The sequence below is a fragment of the Botryllus schlosseri genome, unplaced genomic scaffold (assembly GCF_051294905.1).
Source record: "Botryllus schlosseri isolate E-star unplaced genomic scaffold, Bs_hap1 Bs30a, whole genome shotgun sequence".
Classification (NCBI taxonomy): Eukaryota; Metazoa; Chordata; class Ascidiacea; order Stolidobranchia; family Styelidae; genus Botryllus; species Botryllus schlosseri.
The window spans coordinates 101,195-125,303 of NW_027648639.1; the positions used below are offsets into that span (position 1 = coordinate 101,195).

At 52.8% G+C, this 24,109-nt stretch overlaps 2 protein-coding genes, 2 non-coding genes and 1 pseudogene across 4 annotated transcripts; 2 read left to right on the forward strand and 3 right to left on the reverse strand.

Moving 5' to 3' along the window:
* Nucleotides 1-1,069: 1,069 nt before the first annotated feature.
* Nucleotides 1,070-4,479, forward strand: LOC145459986 (uncharacterized). Its single transcript, XM_080338429.1, has 8 exons — nucleotides 1,070-1,167; nucleotides 2,172-2,303; nucleotides 2,364-2,577; nucleotides 2,642-3,030; nucleotides 3,091-3,364; nucleotides 3,426-3,807; nucleotides 3,866-4,168; nucleotides 4,227-4,479. Exons 1-8 carry the CDS (start codon nucleotides 1,148-1,150, stop codon nucleotides 4,472-4,474), a joined length of 1,962 nt encoding a protein of 653 aa, XP_080194555.1. The 5' UTR covers nucleotides 1,070-1,147; the 3' UTR covers nucleotides 4,475-4,479.
* Nucleotides 4,480-8,473: 3,994 nt separating this feature from the next.
* Nucleotides 8,474-10,172, reverse strand: LOC145460020 (large subunit ribosomal RNA; annotated as a pseudogene).
* Nucleotides 10,173-10,453: 281 nt separating this feature from the next.
* LOC145459991 (5.8S ribosomal RNA) lies at nucleotides 10,454-10,607 on the reverse strand. The gene has a single exon (XR_013921655.1). It is a non-coding gene; the product is annotated as a 5.8S ribosomal RNA (ribosomal RNA).
* Nucleotides 10,608-11,033: 426 nt separating this feature from the next.
* On the reverse strand, nucleotides 11,034-12,858 carry LOC145460007 (small subunit ribosomal RNA). The gene has a single exon (XR_013921670.1). It is a non-coding gene; the product is annotated as a small subunit ribosomal RNA (ribosomal RNA).
* A 6,897-nt stretch (nucleotides 12,859-19,755) lies between these two features.
* On the forward strand, nucleotides 19,756-23,507 carry LOC145459977 (uncharacterized). The gene is made up of 8 exons (XM_080338420.1): nucleotides 19,756-19,853; nucleotides 20,858-20,989; nucleotides 21,050-21,263; nucleotides 21,328-21,716; nucleotides 21,777-22,050; nucleotides 22,112-22,493; nucleotides 22,552-22,854; nucleotides 22,913-23,507. The coding sequence occupies exons 1-8, from the start codon at nucleotides 19,834-19,836 to the stop codon at nucleotides 23,158-23,160; spliced, it is 1,962 nt and encodes a 653-aa protein (XP_080194546.1). The 5' UTR covers nucleotides 19,756-19,833; the 3' UTR covers nucleotides 23,161-23,507.
* The last annotated feature ends 602 nt before the right edge of the window (nucleotides 23,508-24,109 follow it).

Genomic DNA, 24,109 nt, shown 5'->3' on the forward strand with positions numbered 1-24,109 from the left:
CGTTCGGAGTGGATTACCGTGCATCAAGAACATTTATTGGAATCTCAAGTCACCGGGTGAGTGAAAATTTCTTGTAGTTGTCAAATCCACATACTTTAGCGTGGCGCGATTCGGCGAAATAGCTTTAACCGAGTCCAAAACCGTGTTTCGGCGGGTACTGCATCGTCTATATTGGTAGTTGTGCGTGTCGGTTACGTGTAAAACGGGTTTAGGCGTCTTGTAGACTTGGCACAAGACAACCAGAGCGTGATTTAGGACCTTATACAGTGTCAACAACCGCCCAAAATGCATAAAAATCGTCAAAAAACGTGTTTCGGCGGGTACTGCATCGTCTATATTGGTAGTTGTGCGTGTCGGTTACGTGTAAAACGGGTTTAGGCGTCTTGTAGACTTGGCACAAGACAACCAGAGCGTGATTTAGGACCTTATACAGTGTCAACAACCGCCCAAAATGCATAAAAATCGTCAAAAAACGTGTTTCGGCGGGTACTGCATCGTCTATATTGGTAGTTGTGCGTGTCGGTTACGTGTAAAACGGGTTTAGGCGTCTTGTAGACTTGGCACAAGACAACCAGAGCGTGATTTAGGACCTTATACAGTGTCAACAACCGCCCAAAATGCATAAAAATCGTCAAAAAACGTGTTTCGGCGGGTACTGCATCGTCTATATTGGTAGTTGTGCGTGCCGGTTACGTGTAAAACTGGTTTAGGCGTCTTGTAGACTTGGCACAAGACAACCAGAGCGTGATTTAGGACCTTATACAGTGTCAACAACCGCCCAAAATGCATAAAAATCGTCAAAAACCGTGTTTCGGCGGGTACTGCATCGTCTATATTGGTAGTTGTGCGTGCCGGTTACGTGTAAAACTGGTTTAGGCGTCTTGTAGACTTGGCACAAGACAACCAGAGCGTGATTTAGGACCTTAAACAGTGTCAACAACCGCCCAAAATGCATAAAAATCGTCAAAAAACGTGTTTCGGCGGGCCCCAGACCGATTTTCGAGAAAAAAAATTTCGGGCCCTCTATGACGTAATAATGACCCGGGAATATATTTTTCCAGAAAATTCTCGCCGCGCGCTCATATGCTAGTGAACTGTCGCGTTGGAAGGACGTTTTTAGAGGATTACCGTGCATCAAGAGCATATAATGGAATCTAAAGTCACCGGGTGAGTGAAAAATTCTTCTAATTCCGAAATCCCTATACTTTAGCGTGGCAGGATTCGGCGAAGTAGCTTTTACCGAGTCCAAAATAGTTGGATTTCGGGCCGTAACTCGTATCCATAACTCGTCGCTATCTCAGCCCCGGTAACTCCGAATCGGAAAATTCTCATTGTATTGTATTCTTCCCTTTGCGCCAATTCGAACGCGGGATCGTTTAACTATGTGCTACATACACGAGTTGAGTTATTGGACTACACGTCTCGAAAAATTCCCTATACTTTAACATGGCGAGATTTTGCGGAAGTCCAGCTTCCATAAGGAATGCATGGGCCAGTTTTCGTGCCATATCTCAACTCTGGGTGAGCCCAGCACGACGAACGAGCCACCGAAGTGTTGGAAATCGCGCGATGGTCACGTCGATGTGCAGCTCGATGATGTCCGACCTGGGGGAGGACCGCTTGCGGCCTCCAAAGTGGCCTTTGATTAGCCGTGACGTCACAGTCGGCGGAAATCCCATAAGGAATGCCTGGACCGGTTTTCGGCAAATATCTCTTTTCTGGGACGGCCCAGAATGACAAACGACGCACCTCCCGGCTCCTAAGCGCGCGCTGATGACGTCGATGCGCGGCTCGATGGGGTGGGGTCACGTGTGGGGGCGCTAGAGAGCGGCGAATATCGGATTTCCGGTAGGGTTTCCGGCCATTATCTCTTCTCTGGGACGGCTAATAATGACAAACGACGCACTTCCCGGCTCCTAAGCGCGCGCTGGTGACGTCGATGTGCGGCTCGATGGGGTGGGGTCACGTAAGGGGCGCTAGAGAGCGGCGATAATCGGATTTCTGGGGGTTTTCTGCCATTTTCTCTTCTCTGGGACGGCTCAGAATGACAAACGACGCACCTCCCGGCTCCTAAGCGCGCGCTGGTCACGTCAATGTGTGACTAGATGATGCGGGGTCACGTAGGGAGCGCTAGAGAGCCGCGAATATCGGAGTTTTATTGTTTATTCCAGCGATCCTGTTACAATTCGACCCACTAAAAGAATAAGACTCGACCGATGTCAAGTCTGCCATATACCCACCAAAGGTCATAGAACGCGGCATCTGAGGAACGTTCATAAGTGGTCAGTCGAGAGAATTAAAGAGTAAGATTGTCGTTGGCTTATTTATAACAACTAGAAGCCAAAAAATATTACATGTCGCAGGTCCGCTCGCTACTTGCGCGAGCCCAAGCAATACATCAAGGAATGTCGCCCACGGTCTTGGTGTGGACTCTGTTCTAGACCAGTTGCCACGGCCTATAAAGCAACACACTGGAGGATTATCCATTCCGATAAAATACGCGACGGCTTCGGGATAGGTTGCGAGACCTACCAGGAAAACTTTAAAAAGTTGACCTTCGAGTCCGACTTTTCAAGCGTGAGTAACTCTGAAGGTAATGTGTCACTTTTTTACCGAAATAATGCAGATCCGTTTATTACAGCTCCTCTCCCTGTACGAAAGGCATCGCCAAGTGCAAGCGCTCGACGAAGTCAACACCAAAATGGTCGTCAGCAAACTAAAATCAGTTTTCAAGAAGTTTGTGGTTGACGAGCCGGAACAATTAGTCACGTACATTTCTAACGCCGACGGGAGACTGTCCGCGAGCACTATTTTCAACACCCTGGCGTCGCTAAAGGGATTTCTTGAATTTGCGCGTATGCAGCATCCGGCATTGTTGGAAAAAGTGGTTTCACCGGACAACCAACTGAGAGCCCTACAAATCATCGCGACGTACTCTAGAGCGACCAATAAAAGAAGAAAGCGGCAGCACGAGAAACGTTTGTCTCTCGACATGGACGTCATCAATAAAAATTGGCCGAATATCAAAAGGTTCGTGCTAAGGTTAAAATATCGTAAAGTTTTAAGTTTAATATGCGTGTTTTTTTTTAGAATGATCAAAAGCGAAACGTTTAAAAGAGACCTCCATCAACCGTTAACAGACGAAAACGTGCGGGATTGCTTGGCCGCGACAATCATCCAGGTCGGACTTGCAAGTGGCACGAGACTGTCATATTTTCGTAGAGTGACCGGATACGAGCTTAGCCACGCCGTCCGTTCCGTGAACGATCCCGAAATGTTAGTCATACAGGTCAACCACAACAAGTGCCTGTCGAGTCAGGGTTTGTTGGTTATGACTCAAAAAGACTATGACCGATTCAAACAGGTAGGTGTTACGAAGATATGAACGTGTAATGGAGCGGTCTAAAACCTCTTTTCGATTTCAGATTTGCAAGCAAACCAATCCAAACTTGGATTTGTCACGGGAAGAAGTCGCGTTGCGAAACTCGAACGGCAAGCCGTTCCAAAATTTATCGGTTTGTGTCGTGGAATACCTCAGTACCCACGAAGTCAGCCTAACGTACCAGCACCTCCGTAAAATAGTCGCCACGATGGCGAGTTCGCTTGACGACATTGGACAATATCATGTTGCGATGTCATCGTCGCACAGCACGGAGGTCGCGAGTCGACACTATGACGGGATAGGCAGGACCAAGAGGGCGGCTGCCGGGGCGATTCTATGCAGAGAAATGCTCCGCAAAGCCGTGAACAGTACACACGATGACTTATATGCGGAGTTGGCCGCGTCAAAAGCTCCCCCAAATGAAGGTATGTAAAGCCCTATAAAATTATAACGTCATATATCTGACCGCAACTGTTGATTAAGGATCATTTGAATCACCGAACCCAACCCCGACCACAGTTCAACCTGAGCTGCCAACAAAGGACGATATCACTTTACGCACCGAAAATGATACGCAATCAAACGGAGCTAATTCGGAAACTCTATTCGCTACGGACCGGGACACACGGATCGTCAGACCGACCCCAACCCCGACCACAGTTCAACCAGAGCTGCAAACAGAGGACGATAGCACTTTTCGCACCGAAAATGACACGCAATCAAACGGAGCTAATTCGGAAACTTTATTCGCTACGGACCGGGACACACGGATCGTCACAAATGAGGGTAATCTATTTGCTATTACTGTCCAAAATTCCATTTCCAATCATATTCAAACCCGCAGATAATGACGTCGAGGAAATAGCGAATTCGATATGCAACCGTCAGAGAGGGACAAAGACCACGTTGACGAACGAGCTAGTGGAGAAATTGATCAAAGACTCTCGTTTGCATGCGTTTTATTACGATCGTGGACCTCTACTGAGCAGGATAGTTCACGAATATAAATCGGAATGCTATTTAAACTTTCAGCAAATGCGTTCAAAAATGAGATTCATCAAGTCGTTTTTAAAGACAAATAAACCTGGATGAACGGAGTTTTGTTCTTTGACTCTTGATTTTGATCCCCAAAATCGTGAGAACGAGCGTGGCGCCTACCATGATACGCCTAAGCCCCTTTCACGACGTCGAGAACGCGACGCACGTAAACTTAATGCGAAATTCATGTCCGGCTCCACAACCTCACGATGACGGGCATGGATGATGAGATCCCGGACACGTTTTAACGCAAAATGAAGGCGCCAATAAAGTCCCTTGACATGCGTTTGGTGCCTTCGATACCCGGAATTTGGCGCCTCCGATACCTGGAGCCGATCACGAAAGCGTGACGGAGTCCGGAATTTTTCCGGATAAAGTCGAAATGTCACAGTATTGGCGTATGCTTGAATTCGTGGCGACGATCATGAGTGGCGCCGATCATGAAAATCGATCAGGTCTTATGCTTAATCTGATGGCGCCATCATGACTGGCGCCCATCATGAAAATCGACCGGGTCCGAAATCCCTATCGTAGGTGAATTCGGCCGTGAGGAATGCGTTGGTCGTTGTTCGAAACCCCCTGGTCGCGTTCTACTGCTCCCGTAGCGTTCAACGGTTCAACATGACACGAAATTTGCGTCTTCAATACGTGGCGCCTATCATGAGTCCGGAATTTTTTCCGGCTAAAGTTCCAATTTTTTGCCGGCCAAAAGTCACCAACGAGAGCCCACACAGGATTCTGGAGATGATATGAGCAAGTCTGAAATGGCCGTCTATGTTACTTTGTGTGGGCTAGGTCGAAAAACGACCAAGTCGTAACTACTGGCGACATCATGAGCTGGCGCCTATCATGAGTCCGGAATTTTTTCCGGCAAAAGTTCCAATTTTTGCCGGCCAAAAGTCATCCCTGAGACCCCGCACACGAACTTTGGAACCGATCGGAGCAAGTCTGGACGGTTCACCGTAAGGCCCCATGTTAAAGCATGGGCGAGGTGCGAAAAACGACTAAGTCCGAAATTTTCCTAGAAAAAAGTTGAACTTTTTCGCCGGCCAAAAGTCATCCATAGGACCCCGCACACGAAGTTTGGAATCGATCCGACCGAGTATAGGCGATCCGCCCATGTTAATGTATGGGCCCTATGTTATAGCATAGGCGAGGTGCGAAAAACGACTAAGTCCGAAATTTTCCTCGGAAAAAGTTGAACTTTTTCGCCGGCCAAAAGTCATCCATAAGACCCCGCACACGAAGTTTGGAATCGATCCGACCAAGTATAGGCGATCCGCCCATGTTAATGTATGGGCCCTATGTTATAGCATAGGCGGGGTGCGAAAAACGACTAAGTCCGAAATTTTCCTCGGAAAAAGTTGAACTTTTTCGCCGGCCAAAAGTCATCCATAAGACCCCGCACACGAAGTTTGGAATCGATCCGACCAAGTATGGGCGATCCGCCCATGTTAATGTATGGGTCCTATGTTAAAGCATAGGCGGGGTGCGAAAAACGACCAAGTCCGAAATTTTCCTCGGAAAAAGTTGAACTTTTTCGCCGGCCAAAAGTCATCCATAAGACCCCGCACACGAAGTTTGGAATCGATCCGACCAAGTATAGGCGATCCGCCCATGTTAATGCATGGGCCCTATGTTAAAGCATAGGCGGGGTGCGAAAAACGACTAAGTCCGAAATTTTCCTCGGAAAAAGTTGAACTTTTTCGCCGGCCAAAAGTCATCCATAAGACCCCGCACACGAAGTTTGGAATCGATCCGACCAAGTATAGGCGATCCGCCCATGTTAATGTATGGGCCCTATGTTAAAGCATAGGCGGGGTGCGAAAAACGACTAAGTCCGAAATTTTCCTCGGAAAAAGTTGAACTTTTTCGCCGGCCAAAAGTCATCCATAAGACCCCGCACACGAAGTTTGGAATCGATCCGACCAAGTATAGGCGATCCGCCCATGTTAATGTATGGGCCCCATGTTAAAGCATAGGCGGGGTGCGAAAAACGACTAAGTCCGAAATTTTCCTCGGAAAAAGTTGAACTTTTTCGCCGGCCAAAAGTCATCCATAAGACCCCGCACACGAAGTTTGGAATCGATCCGACCAAGTATAGGCGATCCGCCCATGTTAATGTATGGGCCCTATGTTAAAGCATAGGCGGGGTGCGAAAAACGACTAAGTCCGAAATTTTCCTCGGAAAAAGTTGAACTTTTTCGCCGGCCAAAAGTCATCCATAAGACCCCGCACACGAAGTTTGGAATCGATCCGACCGAGTATAGGCGATCCGCCCATGTTAATGCATGGGCCCTATGTTATAGCATAGGCGAGGTGCGAAAAACGACTAAGTCCGAAATTTTCCTCGGAAAAAGTTGAACTTTTTCGCCGGCCAAAAGTCATCCATAAGACCCCGCACACGAAGTTTGGAATCGATCCGACCAAGTATAGGCGATCCGCCCATGTTAATGTATGGGCCCTATGTTAAAGCATAGGCGGGGTGCGAAAAACGACTAAGTCCGAAATTTTCCTCGGAAAAAGTTGAACTTTTTCGCCGGCCAAAAGTCATCCATAAGACCCCGCACACGAAGTTTGGAACCGATCCGAGCAAGTATAGTCGGTCCGCCTATGCTAAGGTATGGGCCCCATGTTAGAGTATAGGCCCCATGTTAAAGTATGGGCGAGGTGCGAAAAACGACTAAGTCCGTTGATTGCTTCGGCGATTCTCGAGATTTTGGCCGAGGCGCCAGCCCCGGCCGGCCGCGGCCAGAGTCGGGCGCCCGACCGGGGTCGAAATCGGGGTCGGTCTTCGGGCCATAACTCCGCTCCCCGTGGTCCGATCGAGACGAACGAACCACCGTTGAGATCGTCTCGACGCGCTCTACGCGCTCGTATAGGTTTCGGAACACTAAAATATACTTTTGGAATTTCGACTTTTCCGGAATCGAGACAAAAAGGTCGACCCGATGTCAAAGACACAAGGTCGACCGTTTTACCTCGATTTCGTGACCAAAACGAAAAAAAAGATGGAGGAACACCGAGGGCGCCGCCAGCCGACGCCGCAAAGGCGTCGGAGGCCCGCGCCCGCGGTGCCCTCGATGTCCCCGATCGTCGATCCGGCGGAAAACGCGGCCCGCCCTCGGCCTCCTCTGAGGCCGGCGGAATCTCGGAGCCGGCGCCGCCCGCGCCTCGCCTGGCCGGACGGCGGTCTGCAGGGCGCGCGCCCGAAGCAATCAACGGACTCTGTCGTTTTCACCGAGGCGGCTCCGAGCTCGGCCGGCGGCGGCACGATCCGCGGGCCCGCCTGCCGTCTCGCTCGGCCGGAGAGCCGGCGCGGCCACCCAAGAAGGTCGGCTCGCCGCCGTGAGCTACGCGGGCCCGCCTGCCGTCTCACCCGGTCGGCGCCGAGGCGGCGCCAGGGGGTCGGCGCTCTCGGCAGGCCTCACGGGACGGCCGGCGAGCCGTCTCCCGAGCCGCGTCCCGGCCGGCGCCGAGGCGCGGACCGCGCTGTTTTGTACAAGTCTCAGGCGGGTAAACGGCGGGAGTAACTTATTCCACGGGCTCGGCGCGCACTCCGGCATAGGCTCAGAGGGCCGGGCGCTCCGATCGACTCTGCGGCGGCACGGCCGGGACTTCGATCCCGGCAACGCACCCCGGCCGGCGCCGAGGCGCGGACTCTGTCGTTTTCCACGGCCCAGGCACTCTGCCTTGGGCTTCAAGGGCTGGGGACTTCAGCCCGCTCTGCGGCACGGCCGGGACTTCGATCCTGGCAACGCGCCCCGGCCGGCGCCGAGGCGCGGACTCTGTGGTTTTTCCACGCGGCCCAGGCTCTCTGCCTTGGGCCCGGGCGGCATCCGAGGTTCGCCTCGGTTCGGACTCTGTCGATTTTCCGAGGCCGGCACCGCGCTCCGGCAACGGCCCACGCAACGCGCCGAATCTGACGCGCCGCGCTCCGGCCGTCGCCCACGCAACGCCGCGGCCCAAAGCTCACACCTCCCACGCCCCCGCCAGAGGCGGCGGAGACAGCGAGAAAAAAGCGCCCGCGCCCGCCCAGAGGCGAGCCCGGGCGCTGATCATAGATCTCGGGGATGTCTTTCAACGCATCGCAGCGAGAAACTGCTCTAGCGGGTACGACACCCCGATCTCAAACTAGGTCGTCTGCGAATGAAGCGGCACCTCGCCCACGCGAAAAGTGCTACCGTCGTCTCGGCCAGCCCAAGCTTACGGGCCGACGAAGGGTCAACCGACAAAGGCTCCGTCGGCGCCGCCCGCAAAGGCGGCGCCTAGCCGCGCCTCGCTCGCCTCGAGGCACCCGGGACGTCGTCGCTACTCAGGCGGGATTCCGACTTAGAGTCGTTCAGTCGTAATCCCCCAGATGGTAGCTTCGCGCCATCGGCTTGTCAGCCGTGCGCATGAACCAAATGTCTGAATCTGCTGTTTCTCTCGTACTGAGCAGAATTACTGTCGCGACAACGCTTCCTCAGTATGGCAAAACTAACCTGTCTCACGACGGTCTAAACCCAGCTCACGTTCCCTATTTGTGGGTGAACAATTCAACGCTTGGCGAATTCTGCTTCGCAATGATAGGAAGTGCCGAAATCGAAGGATCAAAAAGCAACGTCGCTATGAACGCTCGGCTGCCACAAGCCCAAGTCAGACTCCCCGCCTGACGCTGTCTTAAGAGCGGGTCGCCCGCGGCTCGAAGGCCGCGAGCTTCCAAGGCATAGTTCACCATCTTTCGGGTCCCAACGGGAACGCTCTCGCTCGGCCGCCCCGGCGGCGGCGGCCGGCCGGTCGTGCTCGCGGCCCCGCGAGGGGCCGGATCCGACCTCGCGCGTCCGTGACGCGCTACAGTTTACTTTCGCTCTCGGGTCTCGTACCGCCCGTCAACTCGCGCTCGCGTTAGACTTCTTGGTCCGTGTTTCAAGACGGGTCGGGAAGGTGGCCGACACGACCGCAGACCCCGCGCGCGAGGCGAACGCCCGACCCCGACGACGCGGGAGCCGCCGGCACCGCGAACGGTACCGCCGACGCCCGACGCCTGCCGCGGCCGCACGAACGCCCGCCGCCTCCGGAGAGGCGGCGCGCGCGGCGCCGTCACCTCGGCCCCCGGCCGGCTTTTCGCGCGCCCGGCTGTGACACCGCCGCCCGCGAGGGCGACGGCCACCTTCCGAGCGCGTTTCTGGCCGACCGCGAGCCGGTCGCGGCCCGCCCGGGGAGCTAGTGCGCCGGTGCGTCACGCGCGCCCGGACGCGGACAGGGCTCGCGCCTCCGCCCTTCGCCCGGACGCGCCCGCGCGCCCGACTGAAAGCGACCCCGAGCCCGGACGGGCCCTCCCGTTTACCTCTCGACGGTTTCACGTACTTTTGAACTCTCTCTTCAAAGTGCTTTTCAACTTTCCCTCACGGTACTCGTTCGCTATCGGTCTCGCGACCGTATTCAGTCTTAGATGGAGTTTACCACCCGCTTCAGGCTGCATTCTCAAACAACCCGACTCCGGGAAGACCCTCAGCGGCGGCGGCGCGCGCCCTCGCGGGCCTGACACCCTCGCGGGGGAGAGGCCTCGATCAGAAGGACTTCGGCGCACGCCGGCCGTCGCATTGGGTCTTCCTTACGTCACATTCCGGCGCGCTTCGAGAACGCGCAGGTTCGACGCTGGACAGATCCCGCTTCACTCGCCGTTACTCGGGGAATCCCCGTTGGTTTCTTTTCCACCGCTTAATAATATGCCTAAATTCAGCGGGTAGCCTCGCCTGAACTCAGGTCGAAGTCGTACCTCTGCCGGCCGCTCGCCTCGGCCGGCTCCGGCTCGCTTAGACGCCGGGAGCCGCTCCTCGCAAAGCCGAACGGCGCTTCGACCGCCAGTACCGCGCGCGGAGGCGCGATCGCAACGGCGGCCGAGTCGCAGAACGACCGGGTCCGGCCCCGACGCAGGCGCGCGCCGGTCTACCTCGGGGCGACGGGCTTCGCAGCCCGACGCCCAAACTTTCAGCCTTGTCTTCTCCGCGGGCGGCCCAACCCAAAGCCGCCACGCGCATCGTCACTCGCCGACGCTGAGGCAGACGCGGCGCCGGGATTTGCCCGACGCCGCAATTCGCGTTCAGAATATCGACGTTCAATGTGTTCTGCAATTCACATTACTTCTCGCACTTAGCTGCGTCCTTCATCGACTCGCGAGCCTAGTGATCCACCGTCGAGAGTCGTACTCTCTTTGCTCGTAGGACAACCGCATCGCGTCGCGCATCGTTTTCGTTCGAGGGACTCGGACCTAGAGGCGTTCGGTCTCGGTCCCCCGTCTCGCTCGCGGCGACTCGGACCCGGAGGTCTCAGCCGCCCGCGACGCCTACTTGCTCAAGGCAGACGCCGCTTAACACAGTCTCGTTCGCGGCGACTCGGACCCAGAGGTCTCAGCCACCTCCGCGCCGACTAGCTCAAGGCCGACGCCACTTTAGAGCGTGCCCCGACGACGGATTCCCCGGCCCGCCGTCGAACGCCTGCTCGAATTACAGTCTCGTTCGCGTTAACCGAGCGGCGCCCGCAGGCACCGCGACGCCGAGTCCTCGCGGACCCGGCGCCAGATCGAAGACACTTGAATTGAGGGGCGACCACCGCGGCTCGCCACCAACGATAATGATCCTTCCGCAGGTTCACCTACGGAAACCTTGTTACGACTTTTACTTCCTCTAAACGATCAAGTTCGGTCGCCTTCACTGCGTACCGCCGCGGCCGTCTCCAACCGCGACGGGGCAGATCCGAGGATCTCACTAAACCTTTCAATCGGTAGTAGCGACGGGCGGTGTGTACAAAGGGCAGGGACGTAATCAACGCGAGCTGATGACTCGCGCTTACTGGGAATTCCTCGTTCGAGGGCAACAATTGCAAGGCCCTATCCCAATCACGGACGGGGTTCAACGGGTTACCCGGACCCTTCGGCCCGGGCGGACTCGCTGATCCGCCCAATGTAGCGCGCGTGCGGCCCCGAACATCTAAGGGCATCACAGACCTGTTATTGCTCGATCTCGCGTGGCTAAAAACGCCACTAGTCCCTCTAAGAAGTTTCACGCCGACCGCCGAGGGTCGCGTAACTATTTAGCATGCCAGAGTCTCGTTCGTTATCGGAATTAACCAGACAAATCGCTCCACCAACTAAGAACGGCCATGCACCACCACCCACAGAATCAAGAAAGAGCTGTCAATCTGTCAATCCTTCCCGTGTCCGGGCCGGGTGAGTTTCCCCGTGTTGAGTCAAATTAAGCCGCAGGCTCCACTCCTGGTGGTGCCCTTCCGTCAATTCCTTTAAGTTTCAGCTTTGCAACCATACTTCCCCCGGAACCCAAAGACTTTGGTTTCCCGGAAGCTGCCGGCGAGGTCGTCATCGTAACGCCCGCCGATCGCCAGTTGGGATCGTTTATAGTCAGAACTAGGACGGTATCTGATCGTCTTCGAACCTCTGACTTTCGCTCTTGATTAAAGAAAACATTCTTGGCGAACGCTTTCGCAGTAGTTCGTCTTCCGCCGATCCAAGAATTTCACCTCTAACGGCAGAGTACGGACGCCCCCGGCTGTCCCTCTCAATCATTACCTCGCACTCGCGAACGCCAACGAAACGAGACCGAGGTCTTATTCCATTATTCCATGCAACACTATGCAGGCGAAAAACCTGCTTTGAACACTCTAATTTTTTCAAAGTAAACTCGTCGGTCACCCCGTGCACCCGATCAAGAACACCCGGGAAGCGCCGACAGGCGGAACTCTCGACGCCGGTGCACGCCCTTCGACGGACGGACCGGCGCCGCGCGCTCTTCATCCAACTACGAGCTTTTCAACCGCAACAACTTTAGCATACACTTTCGGAGCTGGAATTACCGCGGCTGCTGGCACCAGACTTGCCCTCCGATGGATACTCGACAAGAGTTTTAGAATGTACTCATTCCGATTGCGGGGCCTCGTTAGAGTCCCGCATCGGTATTTTTCGTCACTACCTCCCCGTGTCGGGAATGGGTAATTTGCGCGCCTGCTGCCTTCCTTGGATGTGGTAGCCGTTTCTCAGGCTCCCTCTCCGGAATCGAACCCTGATTCCCCGTCACCCGTTATCACAAAGGTAAGCCCGTAGCCTACCTTCGAAAGTTGATAGGTCAGACACTTGAATGGTAGGTCGCCGCCGCGAAGGCGTGCGATCCGCGTGGTTATCCAGAGTCATCGAAAGAGACGGGCCCGCGAAGGCCCGGTCGGGTTCGAACCAATAAAAGCGCGCCTCCCGGAGTCGGCGCTCGGTCGCATGTATTAGCTCTGGAATTGCCACAGTTATCCACGTTAGCTCTCGCAAGGACCAAATAAACCAAGACTGATTTAATGAGCCGTTCGCAGTTTCACTTTACGTTCAGTTCGTACTTACACCTGCATGGCTTAATCTTTGAGACAAGCATATCACTACTGGCAGGATCAACCAGATATCTCTCGCGCACTGCGAGCGTCCGCCCCTGGGCCGGGGGTCGGACGTCGGGACCAAGGCGCTCCGCGGCGCCGGCGCCGCCGTTCTCGGCGCCCGTCGCTTTCTTTCGCTCTCTCGATCGCGAGGACCGTTCTCGGGTCGCCCGCCGTCGTCTCGTGGGACGCGGACACCCGCCGTTCACCGCTTAATAGAATCTGCTCGCCGCACGGAACCGAATCCGAGAAGGACGCGAGGCCTGCCGCCGGGGCTCGGGCGCTGCGCTGCCGCGACGCGATGCACGGATAAGCGCCCGGAGCCGCCGCGGCTGACCGAGGACGTCGTGTTTGTATAGCGGGCCTTCCCGCTGACTGGGCGGAGCGTCGCGTCCACGCCGCGTCTTGGTGAGTCCGCTATCCGATAAGCCTCGTGGCCAGGAGAGGTGCGATGTTCTACGACCGACCTGTTCCCGCCGTCTACGGCATATCGGGCAAGCTCGCTCTCGGCGGCGATGGCGTCCGAAACGCAGGGACGCGACGTCCGTTCGCGCTGGAGGCAAGGGCCGCGAGGCCCAGCGTGGGGGACGAGGCATTTGTCGACCGCTGTACGCGTCCGAGACGCGGGGACGAGGCATTTGACGACCGTGCACGGCGCCCGAAGGCGTACTACGCGTCCTAGACGCGGGGACGAGGCATTTGACGACTGTTCGACGCGTCCGAGACGTGGGGACGAGGCATTTGACGACCGTTTCTCGACGCCGGATTCTCTCCTCCGGGACGCCGCTTGGCTACGTAGGAAGGGTCTGGGCCGCGAGGCCCGAAGGACGACGCATCGCGTCCGCGCAACATTTATTGAGTCCGCTCTCCGATATGCCTCATGGCTGTATGACAGGTGTAGGGTCACTATCATCCATATCCCGCCGTCTACGGCATACCGGGCAAGCTCGCTCTATGCAGCGCTTGGCGACACGCAACGTTTAAACCCGCGACTCGAGGTTCGCCGACCCGTGATTAGTGCTGGCTTCGCACCCCCATATGCTTTCGCTCCAACCGGTGACGACGGATCAGTTCCGCCGCGCCGACAGCCCCTCTCGCCGGCAGATTCAACGTTTCGCGCCCGGCCTCCCGTCAGGCGCCGGGCGCGCGCCCCTTCCTATATTAGTCTTTTTCCGAAAACCCTGGTGACTTTTTTCTACTTAGTCGTTTTTCAGAGCCGAACTAAGGCCGGGGGGCCGGAAAATTTTCGCCGACCAAAAAAATTTTTTTTCCCGAAAAATAATTTTTTTTTTCCGAAAAAATAAAAAAAAAATAAAAAAAAAATTTTCCCCAAAGGCCTCCCACGGGACCCCCCACACGAAGTTTGGAGCCGATCCGACCAAGTATAGGCGATTTGCCTATGTTACGGTATGGGCCCTATGTTAAGGTATGGGCGAGGTCCGAAAAACGACTAAGTCCGAAAAATTCCTCGGAAAAAGTCCAAGTTTTTTGCCGGCCAAAAGTATCCCTAGAGGGGCCCCACACGAAGTTTGGAGCCGATCCGACCAAGTATAGGCGATTTGCCTATGTTAAGGTATGGGCCCTATGTTAAGGTATGGGCGAGGTCGAAAAACGACTAAGTCCGAAATTTTCCTCGGAGAAAGTTGATTTTTTTTGCCGGCCAAAAGCCCGCCTAGAGACCCCGCACACGAAGTTTGGAACCGATCCGAGCAAGTCCGGCGCGCCCGCCCATGTTAAGGTATGGGCCCTATGTTAAGGTATGGGCGAGGTCCGAAAAACGACCAAGTCCGAAAAATTCCTCGGAAAAAGTCCAAGTTTTTTGCCGGCCAAAAGCCCGCCTAGAGACCCCGCACACGAAGTTTGGAACCGATCCGAGCAAGTCCGGCGCGCCCGCCCATGCTACGGTATGGGCCCTATGTTAAAGCATGGGCGAGTGTCGAAAAACGACTAAGTCCGAAAAATTTTTTTTTCCCCTAAAAACCACACGGGCGCGTTCCCCGCATTATTTGAAGACGCCCTGCGAAGGAATTATCCCGATCCGACCAACGGCTCGGCCTCCAGAGCCGGTCAAAGGTCCGTTTTTGGCGGCCTTTAACCGGAGATATCTCGGCTCCGGGTGGTCCGAATTCGATAATTTTTTTTTTCCCGGATTCGTCTCGCTGCGCCGCTTCCAACGAGGGGTCCCGCGTCGGTCTGGCCCCAACAGGGGCCGAGCTATTCGCGAAAAACTCGTATCTCGGCTCCTGTGCGCCGTAGAGCTACGTGGATAGTCGCAATGGACTCCTGATGCCAAAGCGAGGGCGAAAATTTTTCTTTCTCGTACGGCCTCCCAGCGACCGGAAAAGTGGCTAGCGGCGGTCTACGGGCTCCCCCGAGTCCGACGGTGGCCTTTATTTGGAAATCGAAGAAAAAAAATTTTTCACCTCGTCGGATTTTTTCTAAGTCCGAAATCTCCATACTATAACACGGGGCCGAGATCGTGAAAAAGTTAAAGTCCGAAAAAAATTTTTTCACCTAAAAACCACACGGGCGCGTTCCCCGCACTGTTTGAAGACGCCCCGCAAAGGAATTATCCCGATCCGACCAACGGCTCGGCCTCCAGAGCCGGTCAAAGGTCCGTTTTTGGCGGCCTTTAACCGGAGATATCTCGGCTCCGGGTGGTCCGAATTCGATAATTTTTTTTTCCCCGGATTCGTCTCGCTGCGCCGCTTCCAACGAGGGGTCCCGCGTCGGTCTGGCCCCAACAGGGGCCGAGCTATTCGCGAAAAACTCGTATCTCGGCTCCTGTGCGCCGTAGAGCTACGTGGATAGTCGCAATGGACTCCTGATGCCAAAGCGAGGGCGAAAATTTTTCTTTCTCGTACGGCCTCCCAGCGACCGGAAAAGTGGCTAGCGGCGGTCTACGGGCTCCCCCGAGTCCGACGGTGGCCTTTATTTGGAAATCGAAGAAAAAAAATTTTTCACCTCGTCGGATTTTTTCTAAGTCCGAAATCTCCATACTATAACACGGGGCCGAGATCGTGAAAAAGTTAAAGTCCGAAAAAAATTTTTTCACCTAAAAACCACACGGGCGCGTTCCCCGCACTGTTTGAAGACGCCCCGCAAAGGAATTATCCCGATCCGACCAACGGCTCGGCCTCCAGAGCCGGTCAAAGGTCCGTTTTGGGCGGCCTTTAACCGGAGATATCTCGGCTCCGGGTGGTCCGAATTCGATAATTTTTTTTTCCCGGATTCGTCTCGCTGCGCCGCTTCCAACGAGGGGTCCCGCGTGGGTCTGGCCCCAACAGGGGCCGAGTTATTCGCGAAAAACTCGTATCTCGGCTCCTGTGCGCCGTAGAGCTACGTGGATAGTCGCAATGGACTCCTGATGCCAAAGCGAGGGCGAAAATTTTTCTTTCTCGTACGGCCTCCCAGCGACCGGAAAAGTGGCTAGCGGCGGTCTACGGGCTCCCCCGAGTCCGACGGTGGCCTTTATTTGGAAATCGAAGAAAAAAAATTTTTCACCTCGTCGGATTTTTTCTAAGTCCGAAATCTCCATACTATAACACGGGGCCGAGATCGTGAAAAAGTTAAAGTCCGAAAAAAAATTTTTTCACCTAAAAACCACACGGGCGCGTTCCCCGCACTGTTTGAAGACGCCCCGCAAAGGAATTATCCCGATCCGACCAACGGCTCGGCCTCCAGAGCCGGTCAAAGGTCCGTTTTGGGCGGCCTTTAACCGGAGATATCTCGGCTCCGGGTGGTCCGAATTCGATAATTTTTTTTTTCCCGGATTCGTCTCGCTGCGCCGCTTCCAACGAGGGGTCCCGCGTGGGTCTGGCCCCAACAGGGGCCGAGTTATTCGCGAAAAACTCGTATCTCGGCTCCTGTGCGTCCTAGAGCTACGTGCATAGTCGCAATGGACTCGTGATGCCAGAACGAGGGTGAAATTTTTACTTTTTCGTACGGCCTCCCAGCGCCCGCAAAACAGTGTATTCGCCTTCTACGGGCTCCCACGAGTCCGTCGGTGTGCGGGAAATCGGAATCGGAGAAAAAAAAATTTTCCAAAATTTTCTCAAAAATCGATTAGGTCCAAACTCTTGTTTCGGCGGGTACTGCTTTGTCGATATCGCTACTGGTCCGCGTCGGAGACCAGTTAAAGAGGTCTCTCCCTGTTGTAGGCCCTGCACCAGACAACCACAGCGAGATTTAGGACCTTAAACAGTGTCACGGCCCCGTAATTGTCGCGCAAAATTCAAAAAATCGTAAAAAACAGTGTTTCGGCGGGTACTGCTCCGTCGATATCGCTCCTGGTCCGTGTCGGAGACCCGTAAAAGAGGTCTCTCCCTGTTGTACTCCGAGCACACGACAACCACAGCGAGATTGAGGCCCTGAAACAGTGTGACTGCTCCGCAATAGTCGGTCAAAAACCCAAAAAAATTGAAAAAAATCGTGAAAAATCGTGTTTCGGCGGGTACTGCATCGTCTATATTGGTAGTTGTGCGTGCCGGTTACGTGTAAAACTGGTTTAGGCGTCTTGTAGACTTGGCACAAGACAACCAGAGCGTGATTTAGGACCTTATACAGTGTCAACAACCGCCCAAAATGCATAAAAATCGTCAAAAAACGTGTTTCGGCGGGTACTGCATCGTCTATATTGGTAGTTGTGCGTGCCGGTTACGTGTAAAACTGGTTTAGGCGTCTTGTAGACTTGGCACAAGACAACCAGAGCGTGATTTAGGACCTTAAACAGTGTCAACAACCGCCCAAAATGCATAAAAATCGTCAAAAAACGTGTTTCGGCGGGCCCCAGACCGATTTTCGAGAAAAAAAATTTCGGGCCCTCTATGACGTAATAATGACCCGGGAATATATTTTTCCAGAAAATTCTCGCCGCGCGCTCATATGCTAGTGAACTGTCGCGTTAGAAGGACGTTCGGAGTGGATTACCGTGCATCAAGAACATTTATTGGAATCTCAAGTCACCGGGTGAGTGAAAATTTCTTGTAGTTGTCAAATCCACATGCTTTAGCGTGGCGCGATTCGGCGAAATAGCTTTAACCGAGTCCAAAACCGTGTTTCGGCGGGTACTGCATCGTCTATATTGGTAGTTGTGCGTGTCGGTTACGTGTAAAACGGGTTTAGGCGTCTTGTAGACTTGGCACAAGACAACCAGAGCGTGATTTAGGACCTTAAACAGTGTCAACAACCGCCCAAAATGCATAAAAATCGTCAAAAAACGTGTTTCGGCGGGTACTGCATCGTCTATATTGGTAGTTGTGCGTGCCGGTTACGTGTAAAACTGGTTTAGGCGTCTTGTAGACTTGGCACAAGACAACCAGAGCGTGATTTAGGACCTTATACAGTGTCAACAACCGCCCAAAATGCATAAAAATCGTCAAAAACCGTGTTTCGGCGGGTACTGCTTCGTCTATATTGGTAGTTGTGCGTGCCGGTTACGTGTAAAACTGGTTTAGGCGTCTTGTAGACTTGGCACAAGACAACCAGAGCGTGATTTAGGACCTTATACAGTGTCAACAACCGCCCAAAATGCATAAAAATCGTCAAAAAACGTGTTTCGGCGGGTACTGCATCGTCTATATTGGTAGTTGTGCGTGCCGGTTACGTGTAAAACTGGTTTAGGCGTCTTGTAGACTTGGCACAAGACAACCAGAGCGTGATTTAGGACCTTAAACAGTGTCAACAACCGCCCAAAATGCATAAAAATCGTCAAAAAACGTGTTTCGGCGGGCCCCAGACCGATTTTCGAGAAAAAAAATTTCGGGCCCTCTATGACGTAATAATGACCCGGGAATATATTTTTCCAGAAAATTCTCGCCGCGCGCTCATATGCTAGTGAACTGTCGCGTTAGAAGGACGTTCGGAGTGGATTACCGTGCATCAAGAACATTTATTGGAATCTCAAGTCACCGGGTGAGTGAAAATTTCTTGTAGTTGTCAAATCCACATACTTTAGCGTGGCGCGATTCGGCGAAATAGCTTTAACCGAGTCCAAAACCGTGTTTCGGCGGGTACTGCATCGTCTATATTGGTAGTTGTGCGTGTCGGTTACGTGTAAAACGGGTTTAGGCGTCTTGTAGACTTGGCACAAGACAACCAGAGCGTGATTTAGGACCTTATACAGTGTCAACAACCGCCCAAAATGCATAAAAATCGTCAAAAAACGTGTTTCGGCGGGTACTGCATCGTCTATATTGGTAGTTGTGCGTGTCGGTTACGTGTAAAACGGGTTTAGGCGTCTTGTAGACTTGGCACAAGACAACCAGAGCGTGATTTAGGACCTTATACAGTGTCAACAACCGCCCAAAATGCATAAAAATCGTCAAAAAACGTGTTTCGGCGGGTACTGCATCGTCTATATTGGTAGTTGTGCGTGTCGGTTACGTGTAAAACGGGTTTAGGCGTCTTGTAGACTTGGCACAAGACAACCAGAGCGTGATTTAGGACCTTATACAGTGTCAACAACCGCCCAAAATGCATAAAAATCGTCAAAAAACGTGTTTCGGCGGGTACTGCATCGTCTATATTGGTAGTTGTGCGTGCCGGTTACGTGTAAAACTGGTTTAGGCGTCTTGTAGACTTGGCACAAGACAACCAGAGCGTGATTTAGGACCTTATACAGTGTCAACAACCGCCCAAAATGCATAAAAATCGTCAAAAACCGTGTTTCGGCGGGTACTGCATCGTCTATATTGGTAGTTGTGCGTGCCGGTTACGTGTAAAACTGGTTTAGGCGTCTTGTAGACTTGGCACAAGACAACCAGAGCGTGATTTAGGACCTTAAACAGTGTCAACAACCGCCCAAAATGCATAAAAATCGTCAAAAAACGTGTTTCGGCGGGCCCCAGACCGATTTTCGAGAAAAAAAATTTCGGGCCCTCTATGACGTAATAATGACCCGGGAATATATTTTTCCAGAAAATTCTCGCCGCGCGCTCATATGCTAGTGAACTGTCGCGTTGGAAGGACGTTTTTAGAGGATTACCGTGCATCAAGAGCATATAATGGAATCTAAAGTCACCGGGTGAGTGAAAAATTCTTCTAATTCCGAAATCCCTATACTTTAGCGTGGCAGGATTCGGCGAAGTAGCTTTTACCGAGTCCAAAATAGTTGGATTTCGGGCCGTAACTCGTATCCATAACTCGTCGCTATCTCAGCCCCGGTAACTCCGAATCGGAAAATTCTCATTGTATTGTATTCTTCCCTTTGCGCCAATTCGAACGCGGGATCGTTTAACTATGTGCTACATACACGAGTTGAGTTATTGGACTACACGTCTCGAAAAATTCCCTATACTTTAACATGGCGAGATTTTGCGGAAGTCCAGCTTCCATAAGGAATGCATGGGCCAGTTTTCGTGCCATATCTCAACTCTGGGTGAGCCCAGCACGACGAACGAGCCACCGAAGTGTTGGAAATCGCGCGATGGTCACGTCGATGTGCAGCTCGATGATGTCCGACCTGGGGGAGGACCGCTTGCGGCCTCCAAAGTGGCCTTTGATTAGCCGTGACGTCACAGTCGGCGGAAATCCCATAAGGAATGCCTGGACCGGTTTTCGGCAAATATCTCTTTTCTGGGACGGCCCAGAATGACAAACGACGCACCTCCCGGCTCCTAAGCGCGCGCTGATGACGTCGATGCGCGGCTCGATGGGGTGGGGTCACGTGTGGGGGCGCTAGAGAGCGGCGAATATCGGATTTCCGGTAGGGTTTCCGGCCATTATCTCTTCTCTGGGACGGCTAATAATGACAAACGACGCACTTCCCGGCTCCTAAGCGCGCGCTGGTGACGTCGATGTGCGGCTCGATGGGGTGGGGTCACGTAAGGGGCGCTAGAGAGCGGCGATAATCGGATTTCTGGGGGTTTTCTGCCATTTTCTCTTCTCTGGGACGGCTCAGAATGACAAACGACGCACCTCCCGGCTCCTAAGCGCGCGCTGGTCACGTCAATGTGTGACTAGATGATGCGGGGTCACGTAGGGAGCGCTAGAGAGCCGCGAATATCGGAGTTTTATTGTTTATTCCAGCGATCCTGTTACAATTCGACCCACTAAAAGAATAAGACTCGACCGATGTCAAGTCTGCCATATACCCACCAAAGGTCATAGAACGCGGCATCTGAGGAACGTTCATAAGTGGTCAGTCGAGAGAATTAAAGAGTAAGATTGTCGTTGGCTTATTTATAACAACTAGAAGCCAAAAAATATTACATGTCGCAGGTCCGCTCGCTACTTGCGCGAGCCCAAGCAATACATCAAGGAATGTCGCCCACGGTCTTGGTGTGGACTCTGTTCTAGACCAGTTGCCACGGCCTATAAAGCAACACACTGGAGGATTATCCATTCCGATAAAATACGCGACGGCTTCGGGATAGGTTGCGAGACCTACCAGGAAAACTTTAAAAAGTTGACCTTCGAGTCCGACTTTTCAAGCGTGAGTAACTCTGAAGGTAATGTGTCACTTTTTTACCGAAATAATGCAGATCCGTTTATTACAGCTCCTCTCCCTGTACGAAAGGCATCGCCAAGTGCAAGCGCTCGACGAAGTCAACACCAAAATGGTCGTCAGCAAACTAAAATCAGTTTTCAAGAAGTTTGTGGTTGACGAGCCGGAACAATTAGTCACGTACATTTCTAACGCCGACGGGAGACTGTCCGCGAGCACTATTTTCAACACCCTGGCGTCGCTAAAGGGATTTCTTGAATTTGCGCGTATGCAGCATCCGGCATTGTTGGAAAAAGTGGTTTCACCGGACAACCAACTGAGAGCCCTACAAATCATCGCGACGTACTCTAGAGCGACCAATAAAAGAAGAAAGCGGCAGCACGAGAAACGTTTGTCTCTCGACATGGACGTCATCAATAAAAATTGGCCGAATATCAAAAGGTTCGTGCTAAGGTTAAAATATCGTAAAGTTTTAAGTTTAATATGCGTGTTTTTTTTTAGAATGATCAAAAGCGAAACGTTTAAAAGAGACCTCCATCAACCGTTAACAGACGAAAACGTGCGGGATTGCTTGGCCGCGACAATCATCCAGGTCGGACTTGCAAGTGGCACGAGACTGTCATATTTTCGTAGAGTGACCGGATACGAGCTTAGCCACGCCGTCCGTTCCGTGAACGATCCCGAAATGTTAGTCATACAGGTCAACCACAACAAGTGCCTGTCGAGTCAGGGTTTGTTGGTTATGACTCAAAAAGACTATGACCGATTCAAACAGGTAGGTGTTACGAAGATATGAACGTGTAATGGAGCGGTCTAAAACCTCTTTTCGATTTCAGATTTGCAAGCAAACCAATCCAAACTTGGATTTGTCACGGGAAGAAGTCGCGTTGCGAAACTCGAACGGCAAGCCGTTCCAAAATTTATCGGTTTGTGTCGTGGAATACCTCAGTACCCACGAAGTCAGCCTAACGTACCAGCACCTCCGTAAAATAGTCGCCACGATGGCGAGTTCGCTTGACGACATTGGACAATATCATGTTGCGATGTCATCGTCGCACAGCACGGAGGTCGCGAGTCGACACTATGACGGGATAGGCAGGACCAAGAGGGCGGCTGCCGGGGCGATTCTATGCAGAGAAATGCTCCGCAAAGCCGTGAACAGTACACACGATGACTTATATGCGGAGTTGGCCGCGTCAAAAGCTCCCCCAAATGAAGGTATGTAAAGCCCTATAAAATTATAACGTCATATATCTGACCGCAACTGTTGATTAAGGATCATTTGAATCACCGAACCCAACCCCGACCACAGTTCAACCTGAGCTGCCAACAAAGGACGATATCACTTTACGCACCGAAAATGATACGCAATCAAACGGAGCTAATTCGGAAACTCTATTCGCTACGGACCGGGACACACGGATCGTCAGACCGACCCCAACCCCGACCACAGTTCAACCAGAGCTGCAAACAGAGGACGATAGCACTTTTCGCACCGAAAATGACACGCAATCAAACGGAGCTAATTCGGAAACTTTATTCGCTACGGACCGGGACACACGGATCGTCACAAATGAGGGTAATCTATTTGCTATTACTGTCCAAAATTCCATTTCCAATCATATTCAAACCCGCAGATAATGACGTCGAGGAAATAGCGAATTCGATATGCAACCGTCAGAGAGGGACAAAGACCACGTTGACGAACGAGCTAGTGGAGAAATTGATCAAAGACTCTCGTTTGCATGCGTTTTATTACGATCGTGGACCTCTACTGAGCAGGATAGTTCACGAATATAAATCGGAATGCTATTTAAACTTTCAGCAAATGCGTTCAAAAATGAGATTCATCAAGTCGTTTTTAAAGACAAATAAACCTGGATGAACGGAGTTTTGTTCTTTGACTCTTGATTTTGATCCCCAAAATCGTGAGAACGAGCGTGGCGCCTACCATGATACGCCTAAGCCCCTTTCACGACGTCGAGAACGCGACGCACGTAAACTTAATGCGAAATTCATGTCCGGCTCCACAACCTCACGATGACGGGCATGGATGATGAGATCCCGGACACGTTTTAACGCAAAATGAAGGCGCCAATAAAGTCCCTAACCCTAACCCTAACCCTAACCCTAACCCTAACCCTAACCCTAACCCTAACCCTAACCCTAACCCTAACCCTAACCCTAACCCTAACCCTAACCCTAACCCTAACCCTAACCCTAACCCTAACCCTAACCCTAACCCTAACCCTAACCCTAACCCTAACCCTAACCCTAACCCTAACCCTAACCCTTGACATGCGTTTGGTGCCTTCGATACCCGGAATTTGGCGCCTCCGATACCTGGAGCCGATCACGAAAGCGTGACGGAGTCCGGAATTTTTCCGGATAAAGTCGAAATGTCACAGTATTGGCGTATGCTTGAATTCGTGGCGACGATCATGAGTGGCGCCGATCATGAAAATCGATCAGGTCTTATGCTTAATCTGATGGCGCCATCATGACTGGCGCCCATCATGAAAATCGACCGGGTCCGAAATCCCTATCGTAGGTGAATTCGGCCGTGAGGAATGCGTTGGTCGTTGTTCGAAACCCCCTGGTCGCGTTCTACTGCTCCCGTAGCGTTCAACGGTTCAACATGACACGAAATTTGCGTCTTCAATACGTGGCGCCTATCATGAGTCCGGAATTTTTTCCGGCTAAAGTTCCAATTTTTTGCCGGCCAAAAGTCACCAACGAGAGCCCACACAGGATTCTGGAGATGATATGAGCAAGTCTGAAATGGCCGTCTATGTTACTTTGTGTGGGCTAGGTCGAAAAACGACCAAGTCGTA